This window comes from Macaca mulatta, chromosome 3, assembly GCF_049350105.2.
Source record: "Macaca mulatta isolate MMU2019108-1 chromosome 3, T2T-MMU8v2.0, whole genome shotgun sequence".
Lineage (NCBI taxonomy): Eukaryota > Metazoa > Chordata > Mammalia > Primates > Cercopithecidae > Macaca > Macaca mulatta.
The window spans coordinates 190,390,550-190,411,270 of NC_133408.1; the positions used below are offsets into that span (position 1 = coordinate 190,390,550).

Genomic DNA, 20,721 nt, shown 5'->3' on the forward strand with positions numbered 1-20,721 from the left:
ATCTTTCATCTTCGCCTCGCCTCGCATTTCTCTTGATCTTTGATTTTTTCTTTTCTAGTCTCTCTCTGTCCACCAAAGGACCTGTACCAGATGAGGTCAGTCCCCGAGGCCAAGTGCACCTGGTCTCCCTCAGCTCCCTGTTGAGCACATGGGCCCCACGCCCTCCCGTGCCAATTTCTGAAGGAGCCCCTTTTAGGCCAAGCACTCAGTTCCACCTAAGGCCAAGCTCAGAACCTCCCGCTCGCAGGAAGTCCTTAATGAAACCAGAAGGCAGTTAACATCCCGCTCCAGCTCCTCTATGGCCCCCCAGGGACCCACCAGGCAGGCTCCTCATCTCCCACTCTCCCTAGGGAGCCTCTTCCTTCCTCTCGGCTCCCCCTCTGCTCAGCTGTCTTCTCTGCCTCCCAGTGTCTCCCGTCCCCACCGAAGTACCTAACGCCTAGAGTCATAGGCCCTGGGGCCAGCACTGGCTGGTGGTGTCAGTGACAGGCCATGCTGCCAGGGAGGCTGCAGGCATGGGGGAGAGGCGAGGGTGACGAACCATGCAGTCCTGCTCCATCTTAGCAACCCAGCCTCCCTTTCTTTTTTTTTTTTTTTTTTTTTTTTTTGAGACAGGGTTTCACTCTATCGCCCAGGGTGGAGTGCAGCAGCATGATCTTGGCTCACTGCAACCTCTGCCTCCCAGGTTCAAGCGATTCTCCTGCCTCAGCCTCCCAAGTAGCTGGGACTACAGCTGCAGGCTACCATGCCCGGTTGACTTTTGTATATTTTGATAGAGACGGGGTTTTCACTGTGTTGGTCTCGAACTCCTGGCCTCAAGTGATCTGCCCGCCTCAGCCTCCCAAACTGCGAGGATTACAGGTGTGAGCCACCATACCCAGCCTCTCCTCACCTTTCTACCTCCCAGAACCTCCCTGGCTCACCCCTACTCCTGATCTCAAACCCACAGCAGGGGCGATGGTGGTGGTGCTATGAGTCAAGGGAGAGGCCAGCAACAGAGGCCGGCAACCTGGAGGCGGCGCCACCCCTGAGACTTGGAGCTGGTGCTTGAAGCCTGTCAGTGAGGCCAAGGGGCTGTGTGCTGGGGAGGCAGGGAGCAGGCCAGGTGGGAAGGGCCTGATGCACAGCAGATGCTGGCCAGGCTCAGGGATTCTAACCAGCTGGGGATTCATCTAGGGAAACGAGGTCCTCTGAAACCAGCTTAAACAGGATGGCACTAGGTAAAGGGGCTCTCTGCCCCACCCCACAGCCCTTCCACTCACCACATCCCAGACCCTCACAGCTCTGCCCAAGGGCCCTGAGCTCCGGGGCTCTGTCTGGGTCTCCCTGCAGCAGCCACTCTTGTCCCCTGACCTCCGGCCTCTGACACACAGCTGTGGTGCTCGAAGCTGCAGGGGCTGGGCCCAGCTGGAGACCATTTGGCACCCAGACAGCCTGCCTGGAGTTTATGCCCTAATATGGTGATGGCCGGCAGCGGCCTGAACAGGGATGCGCCTCACCAGGACTGAAGAGAGGCCGGAGACCAGGGAGCCTTAGCCCTGGAGACCCAGCACCCACCCCAGGGACCACAGCCAGCCAGGCCCTCGAACCTAAGTCCTCAGCAGGGAGCTTGCCTCAGAGAAACCTAGAGTCTGGAGCCAAGATGAACCTAACCTTGAGAATAGGCTGGAGGCTCTGTCCCCAGCACAGGGCCCCAGAAATTCCAGCCCTGAGACCTCAGCACCCCGTCCCCTCTTCAGCTCAAGCTGCCCAGCAAGAGAGCCCAGAATGGCATTCTGAAGCCCAGCCAGTCCTGGACCCCACATCTCAAAACCCTTCGCCAGGGTCACAGAAACTCTAGGTATATACCACCTTGCAGCACAAGCCTGTGCCTCACACTTAAACACATATGAGAGAGGGGGGGGGGGGAGTGTCTGTTGGTCCTCTTCCTTTGTCGAGATTCAAGAAATTTTTCCTTTCAAAATAACCCTGTCAAAGGCCTGGTCATTCCAAAAATGTGAATTGGAGCCCTGCCCGAAGGCAGGGGCCAAGGCGGGGGAGATCTAGCGATCGTCAAGGGGATGTGGAAGGAAGGAAAGTGGGGCCCCAGATAGGCCTGGGCTCTTGGAGGCACTGCCTCTGACCACCCTGGCGGGTCGGCTGGGGCTTCTGTGAACTGCCACATCACCTGCTCCCAGCTCTTCAGCCAGGCCTCCCAGCCAGATGCCATCCCACCACTGGCTGGGTTATGGGGGGGTGGGAGTGCCTTCACTTGCCCCGGTGCCCACCTACTCCAGACCCCTAGGCCCTCGCTCTGCTCCCTTCTCCCTCCGACTCGCCCTGGCTCCTGCCAGTGGCTCAGCTCCCCAGGACAGAGACGAAGGACCCAGCTGCTGCAGGCTGCAGTTCCGCTGAGAGCCACTCCGTGGCAGGCACAGCCCACACTCCCGAGGCAGCCAGCACTGGAGCACTCAGGGGGCAGCCAGGACAGACAAGGAGGGTGGAGGGGGTGCAACAGGGGAGAGAGTTCCCAGTCTCAAAGGGAGGGGGCATGGGCTGTGGAGTCAGGTGGCCTCTGCACATTGCGTTAGAATGACTTTGCGCCAGTCACTTACCAGCCCAGAGCCCCCGGGCGCTCATCTGCAACACAGGGTGATCCTGCCCACCCCCCAGGGCTGTGGGGGTGAAACGGCCTAAGATATGTGAAGCTCAGAGCCTGGCTTGAGGTCTCCATAAGCTTGAGACAGAAGAGAGGCAAACAAGGGTGGAAGAAGCTTAGCAATGATAGGCCCCAGGGCCAGCCTGGCTCATGTGGCTGATGCCAAAATACTCTGCCCTGACCCCATTCCCACCCCAGCCTCAGCCCCAACCCCACTCCCACCCCAGCCTCAGCCCCAACCCCACTCCCACCCCAGCCCCAGCCCCAACCCCACTCCCGCCCCAGCCTCAGCCCCAGAGCTGGCTGAAGACACCTCACTTTGGGTGAGAAGGTACCCCCTGCCTGGCCCAGACCTGTTTCCTGGACCCTCTGAAAGGGGAGGCACCCACGGACACAACCATCCCTGCACAGGCTCCATGGTTCCTTAGAACCCCCATGCCTTTGGGCCCAATGGCCCGGGTGAGGCAGGCAGGCCAACCACCCAGCAGGCCTCCAGAGGCCATGCAGCTCAGTGCAGAGCAGGAGAGCCAGGCCTGGGCACATCCCGGAGCAGCAGGTAGAGCGCCATCCTGCTGCCACAGAAGGTGACCATCATTTCTCAGAACACAACGCCGACTTGCTTTCATTTGGTGCCAATCCACACCCAGCAGTCTACCTGGGGTGGGGGGCACTGTCCCTGCCCAGCATCCCAACCCATCTGAGGTCAGGGGCTCCACCCAATTCCCTACCTCTGGGTACCGCTGGCCTAGACCAGGGCCCAGGCAGGAGCCACACTTGGCTGTGGCAGGGACAGGCCTTATCTCCCATGTCAGCACCAGGTGGGGAAAAAGAGGCTACAGATGGCCCTGAGTGGCCTTGGGCACCTTCTGGGGTCAGAGTCTCCATGCGCTCCTCTGTAAATGAGGTGTCATCACAGCTTCTTCCCAGGCAGCTCCTCCCAGCCCTCTGCAAATCACTGAGCACATCCATGCACGCGAAGTGTTGAGCCACCATGACCAACAAGACACGCCTGGCACCTGCCCCCAGTGAACCGTCCATCCAACAGGACCCCAGTCCGATGCATGGGGCAAGAGGGAAGAAGAGGGAACAAGCCAGACAGGTGGAGGAGCCCTGGGGAGCCGAGCCACTCTGCCCCAGCCATGGTGGCTCCTGGGCTCCCTCTATTTTGCTCTGGCTGTGGGCAGGTCACCCACCTCCCTGAGCTTCAGGCTCCCTGCGGGTACTGCGGGGACAAGTGATTCCTGCACTGGGTGCCAGATGAGATGACAGATGGCTTTGTGGAAGCATCCAGAGCTCTAACAAGGCGGGGTGCTGGGTCCCTGCAGGGAAGGTGACCTCAGGGAGGCAGCCATCCTCAACCTGGTCACCTCCCTGCCTCGCTCGGAGCAGGAGGAGCTGTGCCCAGGACAGGCCCAAAGTCACGCTGAGGGCAGGAGGCTGGGGCTCCAGTCGGCCTGTCCGCCCCCAGGCAGAGAAGCTGTCTCCGGAGCAGCCGCCCAGGGCTGTGCAGTGTCAGGTTATATTTAGCCTGGTGGCGGCGACAGGAAGATGCAGCAGGAGCCGCTCCTGGCAGGGGGCCACCGTGTCACTAACACAGCTCTCATGGGCAGCCAGGGGCCTAGGAAAGGCCAGGGACATTGCAGGCCCAGGGGACAGAGTTAGGGAGCCTGAAAGGCCAACCAGTGAATGAGAGAGAGAGGGAGAGAGAGAGAGAGAGAGGGAGAGAGAGAGTGTGTGTGCATGTGCATGCGTGCGTGTGTGTGGTAAATGAGAGAGACCAGTCCTAAGCTCCTGCCTCCAGGATCTGGGAAATGCAGGGCAAGGTTGAGGGGCCCCAAGCTCAGACCCTGACCCCACAGAAGCAGCATCTCCAGACAGACTCCTCCACCACCCCTTCCAGCCTGAGACCCAGCCAGCAATCTATGGGATCATTTATAGGGTCTCGGGGGCCTCTGTAGTCTTCTAGACCCATCCAAATCCACTGCATGTGGCATGCCTGAGCCATCTCTGCCCAGACCATGGCAATGGCCTCAGAAGATCTCTGTCCTCTAGCTTCTCTAAAGCTCTGGGGCCCGGCTCTGCCTCTCGGGTGGTGCACGAACTGGAAGTCCCACCCCCTGCCCTCCTGCTGAGAAGCCTGGGAAGGTGAAACAAGGGCACGCTGATGCCAGGAAGCAGCTCTCCACAGATCCCTGCACAGGCGCGTGAGTCCTGGGCAGCTGTGCCCCAGCTTCACCCCTTCCCTCCTGCTCCCCATGGCCCCCACTCCTCTTCCCTCCAGCTCCTCCCCAGCCTTCTAGGACCCCCTCTAGAAAAGTTTCCTTGACTGCTCCGTCTGACCCACATGGACGCTGCTCTTGGAAAACTCTTCCAAACAATGCCCCTCGTCCAGAAGGCCACTGTACACTGGCTGGGCTTCCCCGTCCACCTGGGTCAGAGCCCTGAGGCCAGGGCAGGACTGGCAGTTGCAGAAGAACTGAGGGTGGACTCAGGGGTGGTGATCTGCAGTCATGACAGGTGGGGACAGACCCTCTCAGCTCCTTTCCAGATCCAGGGGCACAGCCTACCCTGTCACAACAGAATTTGCCCATTTCAAGCCCGTGGTGCCCTCCAGCCTGAGTCTGGACAGCAGACGGAGCAACCATGGGAATTAAGGTACCTTTTTGATGAAGCAAAATTCAACGTGGTCATCGGTTTTCATGGAACACAGAGGTCGACCACCCAGGAACCCAAGGAAAGGCGGCAAAAGCAGGAACTGCACCAGGTGTGAGACTTCTGAGCCTCAGTCCCCTTCAGCCCCCCTTCACTGTGACCCCACACACAGCTTGCCACAGGGCAGTGAAGGTGCACACAGCTGCCAGTGTCCACCAGGGGACACTCTGGGGTCTCCTCTAGTGAGTGGTCTGTAGGCTTCTAGGTCTGTGCTCTGTCTCAGCTCCTAGCATACCCCAGAGAGCCTGGTAAGGCCTTGATAAAGCCCTGTCCCAATTCCAGCTCTGCCATGAGCCACAGCTTAAACCCAAGAGTTATAATTCCTCATTGACTTGCTGCCCCCGCCCCGCCCACACACAGACAGGACCCTGTGAAGCACCAACAAACAGATACAAGTGCCAATGAAAAACCCCCAAAAAGTCAGGTGGAACATTCGAGCATCAAAACACATGACGATGATCCAAACAAACAGCGAAAACTGGCATCATTTGCAGATGATGGGGTCACCTGCCTAGAGACCACCAAGAAATCAACAGATAAACAATTAGAACTAATTAGATCAGAGAGTTCAGTAAGGTTGTGAGAAACAAGATCAGCCTGCAAAAATATAAAGCATTTTTCTACACAGCAATTAGGAAATATAGTCAAAAACAATACGTCTTTTACAATAGCAACAAAAACTCTTAAGTTTCTAGGAATTGACCAAGGCACAAGAACCCTGTTGGAATCAGGGTAAAGGGGAACAAAATTTTAAACTAGCAAAAAATACAGAACTGATCTGGTAAATGGAGAGACAATCCAGGCTCTTGAGTGGGACAAATACAAAGATGTCAGTTCTCCCCAAATGAATCTATAGAACCAAACTAATTCCAATCAAGAATCTAGTGGGCGTTTTCTTTCCAATAATTCAGTTAACTTTCTCTAAAGTTTATGAAGAAAAAGGGAGGCCGGGCACGGTGGCTCATGCCTGTAATCAAGCACTTTGGGAGGCCAAGGAGGGCGGATCACCTGAGGTCAGGAGTTCAAGACCATCCTGGCCAACATGGAGAAACCCTGTCTCTACTAAAAACACAAAAATTAGCCAGGTATGGTGGTGCACACCTGTAATCCCAGCTACTCGGGAGTCTGAGACAGGAGAATTGCTTGAACCCAAGAGGTAGAGGTTGCAGTGGGCCGAGATCATGCCACTGCACTCCAGCCTACGCAACAGAGTAAGATTCCGTCTCAAAAAATAAATAAATAAAGTTTATGCAGAACAAGGGAGATCCACAAATAGCTATGTCAACCTTTAAAAAACAGAATGAAGAGAGAGGATTTGCCTCAGCAGACGCTAAGACATATGGAAGCTATAGGTTTTTGTTAAGCTAGTATCAATGCAAGAGCCAGTAAATAAATATTTAGAACAGAACAGAGAGCACAGGGACAGACTCATGGCTATGTGGGAGATTAACCTGATAAAGGCTGCCCCACAATTCAGCGGAAAAGAACAGACTGTTTACTAGATGCGTTGGGAAAGTTGGCACATTACATGGAAAAAATAAAACTCGATCCCTACTTGACACCATATACGAGGTAGTCTCAGGATAGATTATAGACCTAACTGAGAACAGCAAAACAATTAAGAGAACAGAAGAAAATGGAGACCCTCTGCAGCCTGAGAAACTTCAAAAGTACAAACAAAGCTAAAAATCAATGACTTTGTTTGCATCAAAGTAAAGTACCTTTGTTGGATAAATTGAAGAGAGACTGAATGGGAGAAGATATTTGCAATATCTCTTTCCAGTTCAATAAGGAATTAAAACCTGGAATACACTGAACGTTTCACAGTATGCATTTGTATCTCTAGAGTACACAAGCAACCCCTGCAAATCAACAAGGACAAAAGACGGCAACATCAAAATTAAAATGAGCAAAGGGCATAAGCAGGCAATTCACAGGAAAGTAAGCCCAAGAGGCTACCAGGCCTAAGAGATGCTCAGACTCAATAGAAATCAAAGGAATGCAAATTAAAGCAACAAGAAATCACTTTCACCTATTAGATTGGCAAAATTTAGAAAGGTAGATAATGTCACGAGTGGCAGAGATATGCGGGTATGGGAATCTCGAGCTCTGAGAAGGAGGGTGATGACAGGCATGGCAGTACTTAGTTAAGTGTCCACATGTCCCGCGATCCAGCAATTCCTCTCCCGGGCGTGTATCCCACAGACATCCTCACCCAAGTCCAGAAGAGACCATGTCCAAGGATATTCACTATAGCTTCATTTATGGTGGCTGGGAGTTGGAGACATTGTGGGGTCCCTCCCCGGGAGAGTGGGCAGGTGAAGCGCGGCAGCCACATGCCACAGAATACGCAGCTACAGACAAGATGTCGAACAGCAACCCAGCTGGACTTAAAGCATATTCCCAAGTAAGAAAAGCGAACACCAAAATACAACATATAGCACAATATCATTTACATAAATTAAATCTATATGCATATATCCAGACAAAATACACATTTGCAAGGACATATGCAAGCAACACTTTCACAGTAAGTACATTTGAACGGTTGCCTATGGGGAGGGTAATGAGACTGGAGAGTGAGATAAAAGGGAAAAGGAAAGAATACAATGAAAGAGAAAGGAAAAAGCAGTTACACAAATTCTGTGGTTTCAATTATTTGAGGGAGAGGCAGGACCCGGGGCCAGCAGCAGCCTGCTGGGAGGGAGGGGTGAGGCAGGCAGGGTGCAGGGTGGGGCGGGGTGCACCGTAGGAACAGGGGTGCTGAGGCCCTGGATCAGGCTCATTTCCCACAATTGCAACAGCACGGGCTAGCAGCTGCAGCCACTTAGGTGACACCCTGCTTCATGGGGAGGAGAGTGAGCTCTGGCACTGCACGCTGCTTTGTGGGTGTCTGTCATCTCATTCCAGGAACACCCTCACACCCCAAAGTGCTTCAGGGACAGGTGCTATGATTCCACTTAGCAAACGAGGAATGGAGGCTTGCAGACCCCACCTAAAATCCAAGTTTCCTGAGGCCCTGAGCCCATCATGCCCCAAAGAGGGCTCTCTGGAGGCAAGAGAGCTGGTACAGTGGCATTCCACGCTGGGCAGGGAGGAGACATCGAGGCTCGGGTTCCCACTCAGGCACCCGCCAGCTGGGTAAACTTGGGCAAGTGCCTCAGCCTTTCTAAGCAAGAACTTCCCTCCCGTAAAGTGATGGAGAGGAATCCTGCCTTTCACAGGGCCATGAGGACCACCTGAGGTAAAGCATGGCTCCCCAGTTTGCAAACTATAAAGTGCAGTCACAACAATAAAAAGTGCCTTGTGCTGCCGGTCAGGTGGCATCACCCCCACCTCAGCCATGCTCTCTGTGGCAGCTCTAAGACTCTGTTCCCCTACCCCATCCTCCTCAGTCCACCTCTGAGGGTGAAGAAGCTGGGAGCCCCCAGACGCTCCTGTGCCCCACAATGTCCTCCACACGAAGCAAGGCTAGAGGACTCCCAGACACAGCAAGTCTGTAACCAAGCTGGAAACTGCTGCCAAGTCACCTGACTCCCAGGAAAGGCTCCTGCGACACAGCACACTGCCCACCCCATTCATTCATTCATTCAGCAAACATGTGCCGAGCTCCCGCTGTGCACTGAGCACACAGATACAACAGAACAAAGCAGATGGGCTGTTCTCCACCCGCGTAGAGTTCAAGGCCTGGTGGGGGGAGACAGACAGGGAAACTTCTCCAGCACTGCAGGAGGCGGAGGACCAAGGGGAAGACGCTGCCTGGCTCCTAAAGGTGTTTCTCATCCTGGACAAGCACCCAAAAAGGAGAGGGGTTTATCTGAGGCCAACCACAGGCCACAGCATAGAGATCTCCATGGGCAGGACTAAGGGGATGGAGGGGACTTTAGGGGAGCCCCCCACATTCATCACCTGTCCCAGCACCCCTCCCTCCTCTACTGACCCTGACTCCCATTGCCCTCCTGCCCACGTCCAGAGGGAAGTTCTGTTAAACTCCCTCACACTAAAGGGCTAAATACTTTTTGTCTCTATACTGGGAGGGGGCAATGAGAGACAACGTGTTTTTAAAGAAAAAGGAGCATTCTAAACGCAGAAGTTCTCTAAGGGAGGAGTTTCAGGAACCCTTCAGGGAAATACCGACACGTGATGGGCTTTCTTGGAACCTCCAAAATCACCCCACCCAGGAAGGCACCTCTGGGCAGAAAAGAGGCCCAGTCTCCCCGCATCTCACATCCCCAAGCTGGCCCTTCTGCTGCCCCACGGCCCCCCTTCCCAGAGCCCAAGGCCACCATCAAACTCTGCTCCCATCCCAGACAGCTCTTCGCAAATATTTACATAGCTCCTCTCCGGGGGCTGCAGAAGACGCAACACGGAGAAGCCGCCCTCCCACCGCTCTCCAGACCCCAGGGTGGGTGGAGAAGTAGATAGCACCCTTCAACTGTGTCATGCTTGCCTCACCGCTGGAGCAGGCCTGGGATGGGAAGACTGCAGCCCCAGCAGACCAGGACAGACAGCCACAGCTCAGGAATGACCCCTGTGGAGCCCCTCCAACAGGCCTCTGATCCAGCTGGAGAAGGGAAATGTGGAGGGAAGGTGCTATAGGGCAAGAGGCAACTTGCTCGGAGGCAGGGACCCCACGGACCCTCGGGCCCCTGTGCCCGCATCTGGCAGCCCTGCAGATTCTCCTACTTGGCCCTGTCTCCAGGCTGCACCAGGCCTTGGCCAAAAGGATAGGAACATCCCTGTCCCCAGGATGAAGGGCACTCCCCTGATAGCTTCAGTCCCACAGGAAAAATGCTCCTGTGTCTAAGCCCTGTCCTCTGGGATCGCTCTGGTCTACCTCCTATCTCAAGAAGACAAAACCCACTTACGCACCAATCCCTGTCCCACCTGCCTTCCCAGCCTCAAGGATTCCCTTCGAGGAAAAGCTTCTTTCATCCCCAGCTCAGACCTAGGCGGCTGAAAAGAAGCAAAGAGTGGGTGTCTGAGCTGGGGAGGGGTCAGCCATGAGGGAGAAGGTGAGGCGTGGTGGTGACAGAGCAGGGCATCTGATTTAAAGGAATGGGCACAGGAAGGGATAAGGAAGGCGAGGAAGAAGACAGGACAGATGGCCTTGGGGGATGGAGAAGGGCAGGAGGCCCAGAGGAGTGGGGCTGATCACAGGAGGTACTGAGGATTTCAAGGCAGTCTGAGGCTTGAGGCCTGCCGGAGCACCTGGGAGGCTGGGGTCCAAGGCCAGGGACAGAAGCCCACTGGGTGTGGAGCCACCTCTGAGGCCCTGGGCACAGTGCACTGGGGAGCAGGCCTGGACAGCAGGTCCTCACCCCCTCCCAACAGCCACAGCATCAGCTGTTGCAGTGGGGGCCCTCTGACCCTGTTACCATGGCAACCGGCCTGCAGCTGGAGTGGAGAAGCCAATAGACTCTTCTCCAGAGACACCCCCATCCCCACCCACGCACAAGCTCCCGGGGACACAGGGACATGGAGCCAGGCCAGGCCAGTCAGAGGTATGAGCAGTCAGACGGAGCCTTCCAGATAGAGGCTCCAAGGGGTGGGGGACAATGGGAGAGAGGGGGAGAGGCAAGGAGCAAGGCTCCGGATGCTGAGGCGAGGGAAGAAGACAGGGGGAGGCACCAGAGAGGAGATAAAGACCAAGGGACAGAGAGTCAACCAGGCAGGCAGGAGACAAAGGCAGGGAGATGTGCGGAGCAGGAGAGGAGCCGAGAAGGTGGGCACAGTCAGGCTGGCTGAGCACAGTGGCAGGGAAGCAGGGAGCAGAGGCAGGAACAAAGAGCAGAGAGGATGCAGGGGACAGAGAGAAGGGACTCTGTGAGGACTGGCAGAGGAGGAGCCACAGCCCCCATGGCGATGTGGGAGCACAGGTGTGGACACAGCCAGCACCTGCTGCCTGGGGTGCCTCCCCAGGGCCTTGTGGGGATGTTACCACCAGCCAGCCTCACACCACTGGGCTCTGGCCCCAATTCCACCTTAATCCCAGGCCTGACTTCCAGGGGCACAGGGCTAGTGAGCCCCAGGCACCTCGTGTGTCTCCCTTCAGCCCACACTCCCCCAGTCTAGCCTCCCCACCTCCCAGCAGTCCCAGCAACTAAATAATGGGGCTGTCTGGCTCCAGGCCCTGACACTGCGCAGAGCAAGGCTAGAGGCACCAACACAGCACAGCTGTCCACGGCGGCGCCTGCCAGCAGAAGGCTCCACCTCCTGCCCAGCTCCCCCCTACCCGGGGCTGGCCCAGGCAGAGACCCTGAGAATGGCCTGGACAGAAACAAGGGGTGGCACAGGCATTCCTTACCTCCACCTCCCTACTGCACCCATGTGTGAGTACACACACAGGCATGCACACATGCAGCCCAAGCCAGGCCCCAGGACCACAGGAGGGATGGAGTGTTTCAAGGCAGAAGAAGTGGAGGCTGAGGAAATCTGTCTGCATCACCCCAGGCCTAGAATGCCAGGATACATGGGGTCCTAGGTGGCTGAGCTCCAGGCCAGCCTGTTGGCCAACAGGAGACACCTGAGCCCCATGGAAACTAGGTGAGAATGAAGAAGGTGACAGACAGAGATGGCTGGCACAGAGTTTTCTGGGTCACAGCCCCATGTTTTGGAGTTGTAACCTGGAGAGGGGACAAGTTTGAACTTGGGCCGGGGACCTGGGTTCTAATCCCACTCCTTCCACTGATTCACTGGTCATCAGACCTCTGCTTCTCTGTCCTTCCACCTGCAACTCGAATGGGTTGGATTAGGTGATCCCACAATAACTCTTCTGCAGAAGGGGGCCCATGGCCATCCTCTCCAGAAGGGACCAGCCTAGACCAGGAGGGAGGTCCAGCTCCACCTAAGAGCACTCCACACATACCACAGCCAAAGGAAAGAGCCCTCGGCCTCTGCTGCCAAGAGGCCAAATCCCCAGCACAGCTACATCCGTAGTGGAACTGGCACCGTGTTTACAGAGGACGGCCCGTGGCAGGCACTCTCTATGAAAGCCCAGCACCCTTGTGAAGGTCCGAAGTGAGACACGTTATCCCAGAAGTAGAAACGGGCCCAGGGAAGTCAACCAACTTGTCCAATAGTGTATAATTTCCAGCACCGTCTTAGACACAAACCCAGGACTTACGGGTTCGTAGTCTCTTCATTACACCTGTGGTTGGCAAACTTTTAAAATAAAATTTCACATGAGATAATGTACAGCGTACAGATAGACCTGTAACTATCTGGTATCGTTTTCAATATATAACAGAACACAGCGCACAGAGCTCTGGTCAGACAGATGTGGGCTCTGTTCCCAACTGCTATTTTCTTGCTATGTGACTGTGTGAACTTCAGTTTCTTCATCCCCCAAGATGAAGACAATAGTAGTGTCTACCTCCCTGCGTTGTGTAGAGTGCATGAGATAAGAGAAGTAAAGCATTTGACCCAGTGTCTAGCCCCTAGAAACCACCCACTGCCTTCAGGGTTTGAGTCTAGCCTCATAGCCCCTGCCTCCTGCCAGCTGGAATCCTGATTTGCTGTGAGCAAACCTTCTTCCACAGGAGGCAGGGACCGTGCCCGCTCTAGTGCTGTCCAGTGATGCCACAGACTGTGCACGCCTGCAAAAGCACAGCCCGGAGGATGCAAGGCTTTGCAGGGTCACCCCAGACAACCTTGAGCACACAGGGCTGGTACATGGGGCTGGCTGGCCTGGTCCCAAACAGAAAACAGAGTGTGCTCACTGTCTACAGCAGACAAGCTCCCTGAGGGCAGGAGCCTCGTCTGTCCTGCCCATCTCCAAGAGCCTAGCGCCTGCCAGGCTCACAGGCATTGAGCAAATGCTTATGGGACACACGCTAGGAAGCAGCAAGGTTTGCACGCATTCTAGAGCTGCCTCTGTAGCAGGATTCTGCCCGCGGGACCCCAGTCCTCCTGCTCTGCCCACCCTGACCAGAGCCCACCCCAACACGGCATTCACGGTGTGGGAGCAGCCCCACCCCGGGCTCTGTTTATCCGCTCTCCGGAAGCCCAGAGCAGCTGTGCTGGAAGGCGGTGGCTGAGTAAAGACACCTGGCGCAGGAGAGGGTGGCAGGGCAGGGCGCTCGACAGCTGAGACAAAGGGAACTGAGGTTGCAGGAGAGGCACTCACTTCCCCCAGGTGCTGTTGAAGCGCAGGGCAGGAGGGGGGCAGTAGAGAAAGCCAGAGTCCTGCAGCCCTCCTGTCCCTCCGTGACATCTCCCAGACCTGTCACCTGGCACCAACTGCCCTAAGGCAGCTAGGGGCCTGTGGCCGGAGGTCAGCGCCCAACTGCCAGCCTGACCTTTAACTTCCATCCACGCATGTACCTGCCATCCCAGCTCGGTCTAACTGTAGTCCAACTTGCTCTAGGTGCCCACACCTGCCCAGGGAAAAAAAGGACCAGAGGAGCCAGATCCACAGCCTAGCAACTCCTTTGTCCCCCTGAAAACCATCTCAGCAGAGTGAGGTGCAGGCCCCGGAACCGCGCCTCCCACAGGCACACCGCAGGACCCCAGCCCGCGTCACGCCCCCACAGAACCTTGCCCGGGCTCGCTGCATTCTCCAGCCGCCCCCACACCCCCACGCACCCTGCCCCTCGCCGTGGTCCCACCCCTCTTGACCCCGCCCCTCGTCATTGCCCCGCCCCGGCCCGCGCCTACCATCTTTCCGGTAGAAGGCGATCTCCACTTTGCGCTCCTCCGCGCCCAGCAGTGCCTGCGCGATCTGCGCGGCAGCGCGGCGCTGCGTGCGCGGCCCGTGCAGGAAGTCGCAGGTGCAGGGTCGTTGCATCACCTCGGCCCGCGAGTAGCCGCACAGCTCGCAGAAGCCGTCGTTGCAGTAGATGACGGCGCAGTTCTCCACCCGAGCGTTGGCGATGATGAACTTACGGCCTGGGGGGCGGGGAGGAGAGTGCGCGTGAGCGGGGACCCCAGCATCGGGGACTCCCAGCCCTTCCCCACATTCTCCACTCACACACAGCCGCCCGGGGACTCCCCGCCACAGGAATCATGGCTGGGACTGGGGTCCCCAGCAGGGGGTGAAGGCAGCTGTGCCTGAGCCCCGATACAGGTGCCTGGCCTGGTCCGGCCGCGCGGCGCGCCCCCTCCTCCGCCTGGACCACAGGCGGGCTGCGTGGCTTCCCCCGGGCAGGCCGCCAGCAGCCTGCTGCCTCCTCCGTGCCTGAGGCTGAGGCCAGCCTGGCGGGTGTCAGCAACGCGTGTCAGCAGCCGCAGCGGAGGGATAAACACTGGGCCTAGAGAGGGAGCCTGGGAAAGGCCAGAGATGGCGGCCAGGATTCCCTTTGCGCCGGATTGCACTGGATTCTGCTTTTAATTTCCCTGCTCTCCAGACTGGGGGGCGCTCCCTGAGCCACTCCTTATCCTGAGGCTCCCTAGGAAATCACTCCCCAATTATCTGAGGATCCTACCAGGTCAGTAACCCCTGGAACTTCTGCACTCCACCCCACCCCCCCACCCCCACCCCACAAGGACAGTCAGGAGCTGAGGGGTGGGTGTGCCAGAGAGGATGAGGGAAGTTACACGTTGAACACCTAGGACGCTGCATCTCATTTGGTCCTCTGACAACCCCATAAGGTAGGTGTCATTATCCTCCTTTTATAGATGAAGAAACCAAGACTCCAGAGAAGTTCGGCACCATGCCCAAGTCTTGCAGCTTGTAAAGGACAGAGCCAGCTTTTGAACCTTGGTCTGGCAGAGGCAGAAGAATAAGCTGAGGGTCACAGGCAGAAACCCAAGGTCATAGGAAGCAAAGACAGGGACCTGCAGCTCCAAACCCTGGAAATACCTGGAGCCTGGGAGGGGCCTGAGACTTTGGCCCCACTTGTAGGAAAACAGACCCAAGATAGGGGACCTGCCAGGGATGTGAGGCCCTCCTCAGTTTGGCCTCATCCAGGATGAGCACCCCCATGGTTCCATTTCGGCCAGACTTGGCTCGCCGACTCCAGGCCTGCCCCAAGAGCCAGGCTGGCAAGTGAGCAGCAGGCAGGCAGCAGCCTCACTTGTGCCAGGCAAGATGCTCCTGGGATAAGAGCTTTTTCTAAACAGAAGTTTCTGGCCACTTTGGCCTTTAATGCTGGGGCTTTCAGTAGCAGTTGGAATTCTTCCCCTTCCCTCCCCAGCAGGCAAAGCCCTCAGGTTACAGCCCTAGGCAATCCTACGTGCAAGGATGGGCTGCAGCAGGGTACCCTGAGGTAGGCCCAGGCCATCGGGACTTGGCCTCCTCCCACCTTTCTCGGTTCTCCCTTCCCCTGGCCCCCAGGAAGTTGCTTTTTGGAACTGGGTCATCTTTTGGCCAGTTCCCAAGCACCCCCAGACCTCCTAGACAGCCATCAGTTCCAGGAGTCAGGGCTTCCTGTCACCTGAAAAGACCCCCTAACTCAGCCTCCAGCTCTGCCACAGTCCAAGGCAGTCCAGAGGCCCAGCCACACACCTCAGCTTCATAGAAGAAAAATCACCCCTTGTCCTCTGTCCCAGGCCTCGGAGAGAAGAGGAAGTTTCTTCGAAGGCATGCCCCACCCCCACACACACCCTTCACTGAGATCCTGGAATACAGGGATGGGACAGAAAGCCTGCCCCTCCTCCACAGACCTGGAAACTGAGACCCAAAGAGGGAAGAGTCACTCAAGGTCACATGGCAGTCAGTGGCAAAGGTAGGGCTAGAAGCCAGCTCTCCCCCATACCCCTCGCAACCTCCCCATGGGCCCGCCCACAGCCTCCCCCTGGGCCCACCCCCACCTCTCAGGGAGGCCCTCAACCAGTGTCACTGTCTCCACCCCCTCAGGATCATCTTGTTCCTCAGCTTCACACAATACTGACCATTGGACTGACCCCTCCTTCCCCCCACCACGGTTACAAGCACGCGTTGTCCTGTGCTCACAGGGTCATGGGCAAGGAATGTCATCCTCTCCCAACTCCCAGGGCCCTTGGCAGTCACACCCACTGTGGCTCATGCAGCCTTAGGGACAGGCACATGAATGCTGCTTGGGTGCAAACCCACACCAGGACATTTGCCTAATCTGGGACCCTTCTAGAAGCCTCCCTATCAGGCAGGCATTAGGGGTGCTGTAGTCCCGGTCCCCATAAGGGAATTAGGTGACAGTGCCCAGGGCAAGAAAACCACAACTTGAGGGTACCACAGGGAGCTGGTTACCCTCAAAGCCCAGCTCTAGCACCAGGACACCCTGTCTCCACAGAGCCCACAAGCTCACAGCCTTGTCAAAGGCACCACCCCACCGCCCATACAGGGTCTAACTCATGGGTGACACATGGGCTCGCGGTCATACAAACGGCACACACACAAGAGGAGATTATGGGCTGACCCTGCATCCACGGCTTTCTAGTCCCTCAGGCACAACAGTCAAGATCTGGCAAGATCAGTGTGCCCGCTGGACTCTCGGGATCCCAGGGTTTGGGTCATACACACTCTTATGCCCTTGCACACAGCCCCATCTACGTCCAGGCACCCAAAGTTGGGGACACCTGCACACTCCATCCCACGTCCCTTCCCTGCACACTCGGCGTGTCACACACACTCTCTGATCCCAAAAGCCTGAGCTGAGCTTCCCGCCCCAAGCCCTTTGGCCCGGTGCCCACGGCCTCGGTGCACCAAGCCTTGCCCCAGCCGCCCCCCGCCAGAGCCTGGGGCCCACCAGGCTCCATTGACTCGCACTTGGCGATGGACTCGGCCCGGGCACGCCCCCCCATCCACACTCGGAAGAGCTCGGCCCGCCCCCAGAGCCCCCTCCCCGCCCAGCCCCCTCCCCCACTCACTCTGGCCCTCAAACTTGCGGATGATGGTGTCCAGGAAGGTGTTCTGCGGCGCGACGTGGCCCCTCCGCACCGGCATCCTGAGCCCATGGGCGGGCCGGGCGGGCCCCCACCCACCCCGGCCCGACCCGGCCCAGCACTAGGCTTCGGGTGGCCCGGCCGGGCCGTGGTCCCCGCACCCCGCGGCCAAGCCGAGCACGGGCGGGGCCGAGACTGGACTGCGGGCGCCGGGTCCTCGCTCGGCTCCCGGCTCCCAGCTCCGGACCCCGGGCCCGGCCTGGAGCCGCCTGAGCGCCAGCCGCCCGCCGCCGGCACACCTGTCTGCCGGCCCCCGCCGAGCCGCGGGGCCCGCTCCGCCGCGTCCCCGCGCTGCGCTCCGCCAGCCCGAGCCCCGGGCTCCTGGCTCCCGCCTGCCGCCGCGCCGACAGCCGCTCCGGCGCCCGCGGCTCGGGCAGCGCCTGCGGCTCGGCCCGGCCGCGGAAGGGTTAATGCGGCGCGCGCCCCTCCGGCTCCGGCCCCCGCCTCCCGGCCCCCTCCCGCCTGCCGCGCGCCCGCAGCGCCGCCCTCTCCCCCCTCCCACCGCTCGCGCCCGCCCTTCCCATTGGCTGAGCCGCGCCGAGTGCTCCCCCAGCGCCAGCCCCTTGCTCTGCCAAGGAGCCCCCGGGACTCGCGCGCCCCGAAGAGGGGGAAGGGACCCTTAGGCAGGGGGAACCGTGAGGACAGGTGTGATGGCCGGCTTGTAGGCGGCCGGGAGGGGGGAAGGGATTCCACCCCCACCCCAGATTAGCGGCTAAGAAACCTGATTTGAAGGGAAAAGGCCGGTCCTTATGCCCTGGTTCCCCACCACGCCGAGCACCGGCTTGGTACACACAGCATGCGCTCAGTGCCTATTGTGGGTGACCCGGGCAAGGCTTGGGCCCTGCGAAGACGAGTCCGGGGTCAAGGGAGACCCTGGAAATAGGAAAAGCAAAACAATCTGGAGGTCCCAGACCAGCAGAGATCTTAAATAAGGGAGGGTGAAATTTAGAAGAGGCACGCCCCCTGCCCCAACACACACACATACACACACGCACACACACACACACACACACACAGCCCTCTGTGGGGCTCTGCAGAGAAGCCGCACAGAGAGGGACATTCTGACAGCAGTTGCGGCCTCCTAGCTGCGGGATCAAAGAGAGGTCCCTGAGCGCGAAGTTCCAACCGGGGGATCCCCGTGTGCGAGCGGCCTGCCCTCCCCCGGCAGCCCGGGGCCAGCCTTGCAGGCCCAATCGGCGGGCTCGGGGCCCTGCGGCGGTGGCCGCGGCCCAGCCCCTCGGAAAACCCTGGCCTAGCCGCAGGCCCCTCCCCGCGGCCAGCTGGCTCGCTCCAGCTGCGGCTCCCTTATTTAGGCAAGGAGGCCTGGGGATGCTCAAGGGCAGGCGGGGTGTCTGCCCGCCCCCTGCTCATCGCCTGCAAGGGTCTGAGTGAGGGTCTCCGGGCGCAATGTCCTCGGACTTAGCAGTCAGGCAGGGGCCCGGGAAGGCCAGGGCGGGGAGGCGAGTGTTGACAGCTGAGTGGGCGGGCGGGGAGGGAGGAGTCGCAGCTGAACAGCCGAGGGTCCCCTCCCTGCAGCCGGATCAGAGACCTGTCTAGATGGATGGGGCCATGTGGGGGCTCCTGAGGGCTTGCAGCTGCCTCTGTCCTTGGAGCAGGGGCTGGGTCTTGTCACCAGCGAGAACCATCATGGGTTGTGGGGGGAGGGGAAGAACAAAGGACAGGAAAGGAAGCGGAGTCCCAAAGGAGGAAGGCGCAGAAAGAACTGTCATAGTGAGACCACCCTACCCGGACTCTCACCTTCTACCCAGGAGCAAAAAGATGCAAACACTGGGGCCAAATGGGGCCACTGGCCAGCAGATGACACTCTTTTTTATTTGCTGGTGGGTGGGCAGTGACTCAGGGAGGCAGCCAGTGGGAGAGAAGGAGGTGGCTCCACCAGCTGATTCTAAAAAAGTCCAGAGGCTCTTGCCTGTGCAGTTATTCCTTAGGCCCTCTCCACTGCCAGCAGTTTCCTCATTCACCCCCCAGGGGGCCCAGGGCCTTCCACAGCACAGGCTACCCCTCCTTGGTGACTTGGCATCAGGTGCATCAACACATCTGGGTTCCAGGTAGAACCCAGTCCATGACTGGCCCAGCCCCCGCCCCGCCCCACGGCCACCCCTGGCTGCTGGGTTGCCTGCTATGAATCCCGGATGATTCACGTATGAGTGAAGTGTCCTCTTGTCCAGGCCAGGGGATGGAGAGAAAGTGAGCAAAGGCCAGCAGCTGAGAATGGGCATGGGAGAGCGAGAAGGGAAAGGGGCATCTGTGGCCTCCCCCTGTCTCCAGACCAAAGGAGAGGGAGAGCCAGTCCCTGAAGGGAAGGAGCCACTCATCAGAGCTGGCCAGCTGTCCTCCACTCCTGCACCCACGTTGCTGGGGCAGGCCTCTGCTCTTATCCCAAAGGGAAGACAAAGGAGTCAGAGGAGCCCTTCATCCTCCCAAACAGAGAGGAGCCCAGGCACAGGATAGCCCTCCTTCTGTGCACAGAGGCAAGAAGATAGCTGCTCCCTCAAGCTGAGGAGAGCCAGATCTCTCCCTCTCTCCCCCCAGCCCACTCCACATACTCAGAAGTCAAAGCCGAATGTAGATTTCTGACTTCCTTGGAGGCCTGAAGGCAGACCCACTTAGCCGCCCCCACACTCAAGAATTGAGCTGAGGAAGAGAAGCTGTGAGAAGGGGCAAGCTCTCCCCAAAGCAACGTTTCTGGGCCTTCAGATGAGCTGATGGAGAAGCCCCCACTGCCATCAACTTCCCACCTCTGCTACCCCCAGATCTGGGACAAAGAGAAAAGTGTCCAACCCTAATACCAAGAGCTGGGCTGTTAAGCCTCTAGAATCTGCCCCACCCCCATCTCAGCTCCAAGAGCCATTTCAGAGACCATTCCTGGGAAGAGCTCTCCCGCACCCTGCCTGTGACTGAGGGAAGAGAAAGGCTACAGTGAGATATCTAGGCTCCTCCCAGCTCCCAAAAAGAAACAATTTAGGGAGAAAAGTCTGCAGAAAGCATCTTGCCCACCCTGCTCTCTGCTCCTGCTCAGTCCAAAGGCGTGGAGCCAGGACATCTTGGAAGGAAAAAGAGAAATGGAAGCCTGCTCTGCCCGAGGTCCCCCAAGGAGCAGGCCAGGCAAGACACCACCAAAGTCAGGCCCAGCAGAGCCTGGGGTTACCCACAGGGGACTGGGAAGCTGTTCCAGTCAGCTGGGCACAGGAGAGACAGCTTACAGAGCAATGGTTCCTGGGAAACCCTGGGGGAGGAAGAACAGCATGAGCAGTCCCTTGATGCTTGAACATGGTGGAGCTTTTTGTTTTTCTGTGCAACTGGTCCCTAGAATAGAGATTTTTTTCAGATACGAACTGGAGTTGGAGGAGAAAAGAATCAAAGAAACAGCATGTTTCCCCTCCAGAAATGGATGATCAGGGCTTATTGATAGAAAGAAAGGAAGTAGGAAGGAAAGAAAGAAGGAAGAAAGGATGGAAGGAAGGAACTCACCTGAAACCCCTAGCTAG

At 58.0% G+C, this 20,721-nt stretch overlaps 1 protein-coding gene across 8 annotated transcripts in view; it reads right to left on the reverse strand.

Annotated features, from left to right (window-relative positions):
- Positions 1-17,621, reverse strand: part of KCNH2 (potassium voltage-gated channel subfamily H member 2) — a 33,318-nt gene extending 15,697 nt beyond the window's left edge. For 2 of the 8 annotated variants that reach the window (XR_013415715.1, XM_015135279.3), the window contains exons 1-2: positions 17,138-17,621; positions 14,009-14,239 (exon numbers count right to left, since the gene is read on the reverse strand). Coding sequence is in view for 6 of the 8 variants with exons in the window: in XM_015135279.3 (XP_014990765.3) it covers positions 14,009-14,239; positions 17,138-17,213 (307 nt within the window). In the remaining 2 variants the exon portion in view is untranslated. Of the gene's footprint in view, positions 1-1,262; positions 1,426-14,008; positions 14,240-14,321; positions 14,759-17,137 lie in introns of those variants that run through there. The other 6 variants (XM_077997721.1, XM_077997724.1, XM_077997719.1 and 3 more) reach the window with 4 other exon arrangements.
- Between the last annotated feature and the right edge of the window lie 3,100 nt (positions 17,622-20,721).